Here is an 11,053-nt window from a genome sequence, read left to right on the forward strand (position 1 = left end):
TCGCCAGATGTTTCCCAGCAACGCCCCGGCGCGCCCGGGCGCGCCTGCGCCCTGTGAGCTCTGCGCCTGCGCGCGGAGGAAGGGTCAAAGGGCGCGCGGCGGCGCCTGCGCAGAGCGGCGCGGTGCGGCAAGATGGCGGTGAGCGCGCGGCAGGGCCGGCAGGGCGGGCGGCGTGGGACCCGGCCGCGCTCTACGCCTCACGCGCTCTGCTTCCCCTGCAGGACAAAGAGAAGAAGAAAAAAGAGAGCATCTTGGACTTGTCTAAGTACATCGACAAGACGATTCGGGTGAAGTTTCAGGGAGGCCGCGAAGGTGAGACCCCGCTGCCCGCACCCCGTAAACGATTTAGGGTGAGCGACGGCGGAGGAGAGGATGGTGGCGGATGCCTGGGCACCGCCTTGAGCGCTTTGCTCGGGAAACTCGAGCCAGCCTCCTAACTCCGCCGAGGGGTTTGGAGCTGTGCCTCGCGTTCCGCACGCGGGGAAACCGAGGCACGGGAAGGGGTCCGAACAGCCCAGAGCCACGTTGGTGCCGCCGGGACTGGGAGTCCCGACTTGCCTGGCTTGCCTGCTGCGCGCTCCTCTCTCCGAGTCCTTCCCGGACAGCTGTCCCAGCTGGTCGCTGATGCCCCTGCGCCCGGGCTCCTTGGGCTCCGCACTCGTGACTTTGCGGCCGGATTGTTCTCGGTTGTGAGGGCTGTCCGGGGCGCTCCGGGCTGCTGAGCAGCAAACCCTGGATGCCCCTAGATGCCGGGAGCATCGCTGAGTTTTGACAACCCAACCGGGTCTGTCCTCGGTTGAGACCACTGGCCCTACAGTCAGTCTCTTAAGTGTGGAGCAGACGGACCTGTTAAACACAAATGGACTCTTCTCGTGCGCGGTTCAGCCCCTCCAGGCTCCCCGCAGTGCTAGAGGGGAAAGGACAGCCTTGTGTGTCTCTGAGGAGCACGTGGAGCCCTCAACTACCGCAGGGCTGTGAAGTATCTCTGCTGCAGTGCTCCTGCCAGCTCTAACTTGTTACCGGTGTTGAAGTAGAAAACTGCGTGAATTTTACAGATCTTGTTGGCTTTTCCGGCTAATCCTGAGTCATACAGCATCCCATACAGACAGAAGGGAGCTCCCGGAGCTATACGGGATGGGAGGTGTTTGTAGGCAGGAGGCCGCGGGAACAGGCAAGAGTGGATTGTTTCAGGCATGGTCACCCTCCCTGGGGGATGGTGGAGGTGTGTCAGGAGGATTAGCTCGCTGGTGCCTGCCCGGAAATTCCACGTTGGTTGGTTGAGATTGCGTTTCTGGGAGAGCTGAAGCTGCAGTTAGGTTAGGTATTAAGTGTTGGTTTGGTAGCATGGGCTTGGCACAGTTGACTCCGTTTGGGGTCACTTGTCTCTTTTTTAACTCCGGGTTAACTCCAGAGTCCTTTTCCTGCTCTCAGCTCGAGGTTCTTGCTCTGGGAAGCCTTCCCTGACCCGCCACCGTGGGCCACGCCCCTTTGGTGTAAGCTCCTAGTACTGTCTGCCATGGTTCCCCGTTTTATGCAGGTAAACGGGACACTGAACTCTGCATCTTCCCCTGACACATGGTGAGGAGAGGGCAGGAACGAGGCCCAGTGTTGCTCATGCTTACAGGCAGTGTGGCCTGGGCATGGCGGCTGCCCTGCAGCCTAGCCTCTGGGGTCAGAGCCCCAGCTCTTTGGCACACTGCCTGTGGGACTTTGGGCAGCTTACCTTCCGTAGGGCTCTGTTTCTTCATTTCTTCACTCTGCCTGCCTCACCGGGCCATGAGGGTTACAGGGTTGGAGGCACGCTTAGCATGGTTCCTGACACCAGCAAGCCCTTGAGCAACATTTCATTTCTTCAGCTGCCTCTTTGATCTTCAGTGTGTTTCCTGAGACGGCGATCCCGAGCTGCAGGTGATTGGCACCGGTGTGGTTAAGAGCGTGGTGCCTGCAAGTGTAGGTAGCTGGCAGCAGTGAGAAGTCAAACCTGAACGAGTGTTTGCTCTGTCTGCACCGTGCTGGCCGTCGGACATGTGAACAAGACGCAGCTCTCGTTTCTCAGGGTGCTTGTATGGGCTTTCTATGCCGCATAGCAAGTTGCCACCACTTTAGCAGCTTGAACAACACAAATTTACTGTCTCGTGGCGGCTGTCAGGAAGGAGTCTGGGTGCCTGGGGCGCCAGGTCTCACAGGTTGCAGTAAAGGAGTGTCTAGGAGCCTGTTATCTCAGGCCCAGGGCCTTCGTCCCGCCCTGCTGGTTGTTGGCAGAATTCAATTCCCTGTGGCTGTAGGACTGGGGTCCCCGTGTCTTGCTGCAGGTGTCCAGGGACTCGTGGCTCTTAGAGGCTGCCTGCCAGCCCTTGCCACAGCACTCTGTCCCCACCATGGCAGTCTGCTCCCTCGGGGCCAGCAGGAAAATCCTTCCCACGCTTCCGGTTTCTTCTTTTACAAAATTCCTATTCCCTTAACAGCTTATCTGATCAGGTCAGGCCCACCAAGCATAGCCTCTCTTTAGGGGAGCTGAAAGTGCACTGGTTCTGGGACCTTAATCACATCTGCAGATTCCTTCATCTTCCTTGTCCTATAACCCACTTACAGGAGTGACGTCCCATCATATTCACAGGTGCCCTCCCACAGGTGGTCACTGGGGTGGGGGACACTGGCTCGCACCCCACTGAGGAGGACAGACCCACAGGTGCAGGCGCAGTGCCCACTGCTTGTAACCCCATCGGGTGTCCTCGTGACCTTTGTTTTGCGGCGGGCGGGGGACACAAGCAGGGAGAGAGGAAGCCACAGAGCCAGGGGCTCCAACCCAGCAAGTCAGGCTGGCAGACGTTTTCCCAAAGGGCCAGACCGTCTCTGTTGCAGCTGTCACGTCTGCCCCTGGAGCAGGAACACAGCCACAGACCGCGCGTCAGCAAGTGACCGCGGCTGTGAGCTGGCCAAGCCACTCAGAGAAGCACCGCGGCTGGACTTGGCCCACGGTCCATAGTTTGCAGACCCCACCCTACACCAGCGGGGCTGCCGGTCACGTCCAGCCCCGTTCTCGGTGCAGACTCTACAGCTGCAGTGACTCGGGGGGACGCCCGCTTCCGCCAACTGTGCCTGGGACGGGGGGGCCTGAGCAGGTGGGGGGGGGGGTGCTTTCAGGCTGCATCACACGGCAGCGCCGGTTGGTGCTCCGCTCCTTTCCGTGTGGCCGTATGCCATGGCTCGTGAGCTGGGAACAGTTTTTAACAATTCTAAATATTTGAAAAAATGAGACGATTATTGCACGTTTTTGTATCCGTGAGTGAAGTTTTATCGTGGCACAGCCTCACGCGAGTGTCTCCGTGTGCTCTGGCTGCCTCGCCCCAGGAAGGCAGCGCGGAGTGGTTGCTGTGGAGACCACGGGGCCCGCACGGTTGAAATGTGCACCAGCTGGCCCTTTGCAGGAGACATTTGCCACCACGTTGTGGTAGGGGTGGTTTGGGGTCATCCTCATGGCTCCCCTCCTGGAGCCCCTCCCTCACTTTCCCCCGGGTGCCTCTTCTCTCCCGTCCCTGCAGAGGCTGCTCCCCACATCTGCACCTTCTGGGGGTGAGCCCGTCTCTGTGCACCTGTCCCCAGAACGACCGCTTATCTAACGCCTTTCTGTTTCTCTCCTCGGTGGTTCCTACAAGCCAGCGGCATCCTGAAAGGGTTCGACCCACTGCTCAATCTCGTGCTTGACGGCACCGTGGAGTACATGAGAGGTGAGCAGAGCTGTGGGACTCGGAAACTCTTTGCTGGGCCTTTTTTACTGCCCCAAAGCCACCGAGCTGCCGCTGTGTGATGGACACGGTGCTTGTGAAGCAGATGGCTGGTCTCCCTCGTCTCCTGCTACCCCCGCGTGGACCCTCTGCTGCTAACGGGGGTCCTGGTTCCTGTCACCCCAAGTCCCCAGAGCCTGTGCAGCAACATACACTGGTCAGACCGGCACCTGCCCATCTGCCGACACAGTCTGCAGCTCAGTCCGTCTGAGGCATTCAGGGGACATCCAGACCTGGGAGGGAGGCAGGGTCCTGGCCCTCGGGGACTCTGTGTTACTCTGGTGACGAATTCACAGGGCCACCAAAGAGGCCTCTTTGTGGGGGGAGCATGGTCACGGCTGAATGGCCGGTGCCGCCAGGCCTCTTGCTTTGCCCTCAGTTTCTTCTCTCCTCCCTGGGTCTGGGTCTGCCCACACGCCCTGCTTGGCCCCCCATGCTGGGATCCCGGCCCAGCCCCCCTGGCCAGATGATTTCTTCCTTTGTGAAAGGACAGCTCCACCACATGGGCCTGTAGGGAAAACCCCAGAAGTGGAAGCAAGCTGGGCGTTTCAGGGCACGCCAGGCCACGTGGCCCCGGGAGCCTGCTCCTCCCAGGGCGGCCTCACCTGTGGTGGGGTCTGTGCCGTCTTGTCTCAGCCCCAGAGCAGCCCCCCTCGTGGGTTCCGGGAGGGGCCAGGCCCAGGACAGTGGTTACTCTGCACGATCTGGTGGTTACTCCTGCATGATCTGGTGCCCCAGACCTGGTCTCCCCCCAACATACTGCAAAAGTGATCAAGGTTTTCAGCCTCTGTCACCTCCATGGGGGCCTCTCATCCCACCCTTAACCGCCAGTGGACCTGCCCCATAGGGCTTTGAGATTTTTGCAGGAGCTGGGAGTCCCCGACTGATTTTTCTTGCAGCTGCTCATCCTAACGTGGTCTCAGGACCTCTGCTGGCTCAGGTGCCAGGGTCCCCCACGCCGTGTTTTCCTTGTGGAAGGAGGGCACGCGTGGACTGTTGTCACCAGAGCTCCTCCTGGCCCTCGTGGTCCGTGGGTCACCTCAGAGACAAGGGCAGCATGTCTGGGCTTTGGGAGTAGGGCGAGGCCCTTGGCCTGTCACCCAAGCCGGCAGGTTCCCTTTGGTTTGGGTCCTTAGAGCCACATCCCCTGCCCACCACGCCTGGCGTGCCGTGTCCCCTCGGGTCTGGACGCCACCTGGGGGCCGTCTCACTCCCGCCCTTCCCTCTTGCTCCACAGACCCCGACGACCAGTACAAGCTCACGGAGGACACCCGTCAGCTGGGCCTGGTGGTGTGCAGGGGCACCTCTGTGGTGCTCATCTGCCCGCAGGACGGCATGGAGGCCATCCCCAACCCCTTCATCCAGCAGCAGGATGCCTAGCGGCGTGGAGGCTCGGGCCTCGGCCGCCTGAGGACTCGGAGCTGCCCTCCCCCGCATCACGTGCCACCGCAGGAACGGAACTCTCCTTTTTATATAGGTTGTTTTTGTTTTCTTAATAAAACTGCAAACCTCAAGTGTCCTAGAGCCCCAGAATCTTGCTTTTAGTCTTGGTTTTCTGGCAGAACCTGCTCCCAGGGACTGGGTTTGGCCCGCCAGAGTTTGTCAAGGGCCAACCACGGCGTGTGCTGGGGCCCGGGCCGTCTGCGCCAGGGGACAGGGAGGGTGAGGCTGGAGCGCCGTGGCAGGTGTGGCCCCCCCGGGCCAGCCTGTGATTCCAGGAGGGTAGACGGGCCACATGCATCAGCGGGAAGGCCCCAGTGGCCCGTCCCTGCTTCTGCTTTGTCCTTTCGGTGCCCCCCGACGCTAGCCAGCAGGCTCCCCTAAAACCAGGGCCTCCTGGATCCACACAAGAGCAGAGCGGCCAGGTCCTCATCTGGGCTGGGCTCTGCGGCTTCTCTCCTCCCCTCAGCCCCACCCCAGCGGCCCCCTGAGGGTCCTGCAGACCCCCGCCCTCCCTGGCCGTCTGCAGACCATCCTCGGGGCGCCTGTCTGTGTCCTGTCCTCACTGGTCAGAAAAGGTGTTCCCTGACCTTTGTTCTCTAAACTCCACGTACTTGTTAGGACCCCCACGGGACTGTCCCCAGGGGAGCAGGCTTATCTGCCTGATTTGTCACCCGGGAGGGCGGAGAGGACCTGTGGCCCCTAACCCCTTCACTGCCGGTGGGGGACGTGCCAGAGGCTGGCAGCAGGCGGGACCCGGGCTCAGAACGGGGGCCAGGTGGGCGCACATGCTGTCTCCTGGGCATTGCCACCAAAGAACCTGAAGCCGCTGGCTTCCAGCTGATCGGGGGGATCCCGGTTCGTGGCTGTGGGCGACGTTTGCTGCTGGGGCTGGGAATTCGTCATCCGCCACGTGGCCAACCCCTATGCCTGCCCCTCACTCCTAAGCCCTGCCGCCCGGCCCTGCCTCCACCAGCTCCCTTATCAGAGACCTCATCCCGGAGCCAAATCCTCAGCAGCTGGGCGGGGGGGGGGGGGGGGGGGGGGGGGGGGGGGGACGGCCGCGGGGCTAGCTGCAGGCGGCAGCCCTCCGGGAAGGCTGTGACCTAGAATCAGCATCTAGTCCCTGGTGCCCATCTGACAGTCGGGGGCCCGGACTCGGCCAAGGAGGCCACGTGGGGGAGGGGCCGAGCCCCCGGGCACTGGGGCGTCTGTTCTCTCACACACGGAGCCTGCCTGGTCTGAGGCCGAGGCACAAAGCCTGATGCCGAGACCTTGGGGTCACTACTGAGTCGGCCCAGAAGCCTTGACCCCAAGGTGGGTGGGGGGGTGCAGCAAGACCTTAGAGGCCAATGAGACCTCATCAGAACCCCGGGGGCAGCCAGGGCCCAGAATAGGGCAGCCTGGCTTCCAGCCCCTAGCTTCTCTCGCAGACCAAGTGAGGCTTGGCCCTGGTAGCCCCCTGCCCCACCGCTGTACGCCCCTGAGCTCCGGACTGCTCCCCGCCCTCCCCGCCCCTTCAGCAAGCGGGTGAGGGCAAAGGCTGCCCTCTGCAGCCACGACGTGCAGGGCTCAAGTCTCCTCTCTCTGTGGCTGCGTGGCTTAGAGGACGTGTCCCCACCTCTCCGAGGTCCCACTCCTTCTCGAGTTCAAGAAAAAGCATCACATAGTGACTCTGAGGCCAGGCGCTGGGTCACAGCCGTGTGGCGAGTGGGTGAAGAGCCCAGAGCTTCATGTTCACGTCTGAAAATGAGAACAGAATGCTCTGGGGCCCTCAAAAGAGGGAGACCTCGGCCCTGGGGGCTCAGGCAGAACTCCCCAGAAAGGGGGATAAAATGGGCCTATCCCACTTAACCGCATCTGCCCTAGAGAGTCCGTTTCACCTGGTTTGTAAAAGACTGGAAATAACCTAGCTGCCCATTACCAGGAGATCTGCAACACAAACTCCGTTTCCTCCGACCAAGTGGGAAGGGACTTTGTACAGAGGGGAAGCTCTCTCCACACGGGGGTCGATGAAATGGAGCCACACGTTTTCCGCAGCTGTCCCCAGCAAGAGGGGGAGTCCACACCCCTCAGATACCGGGCACTTGCTTTGAGGATCAGGATATGGTGGAAGGAGGCTCGCAGCGTCCACCTTCTCCCCACGATGTGCACCACAGTGGAAGGCAGCTGGGCCCATGACCGCAGACCGACGGCCAGCACCGCCCGCCGCGGCCCTGTGAGGGTCTCACCCTCTCGGCCCAGGCGCTCCTGAGGGGGTGGGAGGCCCCCCGAGTCAGCCCAGGTGACAGCAGCAGCAGAACTTGCAGCCAACCCCAGAGTCACGGGGAAAAGTAGTTGGATACCGCTGAGCTCGGGGGTGTTGGTGACGCGGCCACAGGCTTCTGAGACTCGCTGACGGTGACCAGAGCTGGGCACACCGATTCCTGTGCTCTGACCCCATTTACTCAAGATGATAGTGGTTAAGAAGGCCTCGTGTCTCTGTGCTTTTAAATGTGTAGAGAAAGGTCTGGAAGGATCGTGCTGACCTGGAAGCAAAGATGGTGCTTGAGGGGGGTGTTAGCCTCTTGTTAATGTTTTAACGTCTCAAGGAGAGATTGCATATTTAATATTATATTGAAAGTTTAATATTTCATGAGGAGACTGAGAAAGAGAAAGCCAGGAACGGGGAGACGCAGGGGGAGACATGGGGAGACAGCAGAGGCAGAGCGGGGTGGGGGACGGAATGAGGGCAAGACAGCCTGGCAGGCGACACTGGATCCCATCCTCCCGCCCTCCTGGCCCGGGTACAAATCCCCAGCCGCCTGCCCGGCCAGCCTGCCAGCCAGCCAGCCAGCCGGCGGTCATGCCCCAGGGAGCTTTCCCCCTCACCCCTGCCCGGATCCCGCCCTTTGAGCTCCCTGGCCGCGGCAGCCTGCACCGGCCTCGGCACACGGGGCAGGCGCTGCAGCCGCCGGACCAGGGGCTGGTCCTGCTCCATGTGCACACGGTCACCACGGCCCACGGCCTCCAGGTGCTGGCCGAGAGGCCTCGGGTGTTGTCGGCCGAGGCCCCGCTCTGGGGGACAGTGTTGGCGTCCCCAGCCCACGCGGAGGGAGGGCCAGGCCCCAGCGGGAGCCCGGAGCAGCCAGAGATCCCCAGGACACCGCCCCAGGGCAGATTCTGGAGGCTTCCGAGGGTGGACAGGATCCTGACGTTGCTCACGGTCAGCCCGGCCCCAGCTGCCTGGTGCAACAGCTCTGGTAGCGGATGGGCCAACGCACGCCTCCTGGTTGGCGCAGGCCTCCCCCAAACCCTGTCGTTACCCCGCTTCCAGATGAGGACGCTGAGGCCCCGGTGGTGGGAGGCCTCCAGCACCCTCTCCCCGACCCGTTCTGTGCTCTAACACCGCCGAGGCCTGTCACGGAGGCCCAAAGCGGGATGGGTGACGCTCATGTCGGGGGCCGGGGGGGCGGGTGGCGCACAGGGAAAGAAGGTAACCACCTGCCCCGCCCGCCCTGGCCGCAGGAGTGCGGAGGGAGCTGGTCCCCTCATTCTCATGCTGCAGGTGCCTTCCTGCTGCTAAGAGCCAAGGGAAGACCTCCCTTCAACCCCCAAGCACCAGCAAAAGGACCTGGATGCTGCCGAGTAGCGTGGGGCCGTCTGCTACAGAGCCTGGAGCCCCCCGGGCGTCCGATGTGGCTTTGTGCGTGTCCAGGTCTCCCGGCCCGTGAACCCGGAGAGGGCTCAGTCGAGGACCCGGATGTAAGGGACTTTTGCACGTGGGGCGAGTTTGCAGGCGGAGGGGGCCGGTCCTCGCATCCTCGGGGTTGCGGTTTGAGCTTGGGGTCGGCCCCCCGGACCGGATGCTACCAGCACCGAACCCACCCAGAGCCACGCCGCCTGCAGGAGCAGCCCCCCACCGCCTCCCCCGTTAGACTAGGAACCGTGGCCCAGTGCACTGCGGAGACCCCGGGTCCTGAGGCCTCGACCTGGCCCGTCCAAAAGGTGTCGCTGGAGGCTCCTGGTCTCCTTGAGAGAAATATTCAAGGACAAACACAGTGTTCGAGCCAAGCCCGTGGGAGTTTAGGAAAGCGAGCGTGCTCCGCAGACGTGAGAGCGGGGGTCTCCAGGGAGAGTGGGGGTGTGGGTCTATGACCGAACCGCGAACGAGGCGGGGATATTTGTGACTCGGGGAGGGGACTTTTGGGGGCAGGTTTTGCATCTTTTCTCTCTTACTGGGTCAGGGCCTCCTCGGTCTTGGGCTTGTCTGGTTTGACCCGGCTTCCTGTGGCTTTGTTTGTGGGGTGCTGTCAGGACGGTCCAGCCCTGTGGCAGGACCCTTGGCTGGCCTCCGGGCGTCCTCTTAGAAACTACCTGGCCACCTCCTCTGACGCTCCCCCTCAAGGACCGGGCGACGGTCCGTCTTCCGTGACGACCTCCGGCCGAGGTGGGACACTGGCCTGCCTGCGGGTCCGGAGGTCCCCGCCATCCAGGTTTTCGGAGCCCTGGAGGGACAGTGGCGAGCGGCAGACGTCGTGGGTGTGGGCCGTGTTTCGGGGTGTCCTTCGGGGTTGCCGTCCACCACCAGCCAGAGGTTTACCTGGCTGAGGCGAGAGGAGGTGTGTTTTGTCAGGAACCTGAGGATACGGGGTGCAGACATCAGAACAGGGGGTGTGGCCAGGAAGGGGCCAGGGAGAGGGTGCAGCGTGAAAGGCCTGGGAGCCAGGAGAACACGGTGGGCGCCCCCAGGGGGAGGCGGCGGGCCTGGGTTTAGCGGCCGCCCCAAGGGCCTGGAGGCCTCCCTCCACCTCCTCCATGCGCAGCGCCGGGACAATGACGTGTCCCCTACTTCTGTTGGCTCTGCTCGCAGGAGATCGTGGTCTCCGGGGGGTGGGGCAGGGGGAGCTCTTGGCTGTAAAGTCCCCTTTCCTTGCAGATGGCAGCGCCGGAGGACAAGGAGGCCCCTGCTTCAAGTCCGGGACATGTCCGCTCTCCGGCACCTCCCTAGTCCCAAGGCCCAGGTCCGGGGAGGGAGCCCGGCCTCGGGCGCAGAGGGCCTGGTGTGGGGCGCCTGCCGCTAGCGGAGGTCCTTCTTCTATAAACCTGCTTCCGTGGGCCGGCCACACGCCGCCCCCGTCCTCGAGTAAGTACCCTTGAGCCACCCCTTGCCCTTCAGCCCCAAATAAGGCGAAGGGCTTCTCAAGGTCAGGCGTCCCCAGCACAGGGCTGTGGCGGGCAGGCTCTCCATTGTTTGCCCTTCTGTTCAAGCAGGTCGGTGTCTGGGCCTCTTAAAACCTCCTATGGGGCTTTGGCTAGTGAGCCGGACCCCGGAATCCAGACCCCGCAGAAGCCTCCCCGCCCTAGAAACCTCCTGAGCTGTGTTTTGTCCGCGGCGGGCCTGGGCCCGATGCGGCTTCCTTGTGCGCCACAGAAAGTGCCCGCCTTCCCAGGGTCAGGACGTGGCCCAGGCGCGACCTTGTTGGGAAATCTGGGCCTGTGTCAGGGCAGCTCACTGCCCTGGTTCTCCCTGGGAGGGGCGACAGAGGAGCAGGTCATCCACAGGCTGCCGGGGCGGGGGCCGGGCGGGGGGGGGGGGCTCCCCGAGTTCTCTGGCAAAAGCATCGCCAGGCGGGCGGGGCTGGAGCCCTGTGGCAGGACTGTGCAGGGTCACTGCCGAGTTACACCGCCACGCGGAGCGCCTGAGCCAGCGGCAGCCGGATGGAGATTCTGGGTGTGCGGCCGTGAAGAAGAACGCGTCGGAGATGGAGGGCTGGGAGCCAAGCTGCGCCTCCAGGCGTCTGGACTGACAGGGCAGGGATGAGGCATGATGGGGTGGAGGGGATGGT

General features: G+C 62.8%; 1 protein-coding gene across 1 annotated transcript; it reads left to right on the forward strand.

The window, feature by feature from the left end:
* The first annotated feature begins 73 nt into the window (after positions 1-73).
* On the forward strand, positions 74-5,299 carry LSM7 (LSM7 homolog, U6 small nuclear RNA and mRNA degradation associated). Its single transcript, XM_028126175.2, has 4 exons — positions 74-138; positions 222-312; positions 3,657-3,728; positions 5,023-5,299. The coding sequence occupies exons 1-4, from the start codon at positions 133-135 to the stop codon at positions 5,163-5,165; spliced, it is 312 nt and encodes a 103-aa protein (XP_027981976.1). The 5' UTR covers positions 74-132; the 3' UTR covers positions 5,166-5,299.
* Positions 5,300-11,053: the final 5,754 nt, after the last annotated feature.

The sequence above is a fragment of the Eumetopias jubatus genome, unplaced genomic scaffold (assembly GCF_037043125.1).
Source record: "Eumetopias jubatus isolate StellerSeaLion01/CBP00866 unplaced genomic scaffold, mEumJub1_p1.0 scaffold_1, whole genome shotgun sequence".
In the NCBI taxonomy this organism is placed as follows: domain Eukaryota; kingdom Metazoa; phylum Chordata; class Mammalia; order Carnivora; family Otariidae; genus Eumetopias; species Eumetopias jubatus.

Bases quoted from the DNA above. Each gene is read 5' to 3' on its own strand.
- LSM7 (XM_028126175.2), top strand. The intron at 313-3,656 runs GTGAGACCCCGC...GGTTCCTACAAG, and splicing joins GTTTCAGGGAGGCCGCGAAG to CCAGCGGCATCCTGAAAGGG. The intron at 3,729-5,022 runs GTGAGCAGAGCT...CTTGCTCCACAG, and splicing joins CACCGTGGAGTACATGAGAG to ACCCCGACGACCAGTACAAG.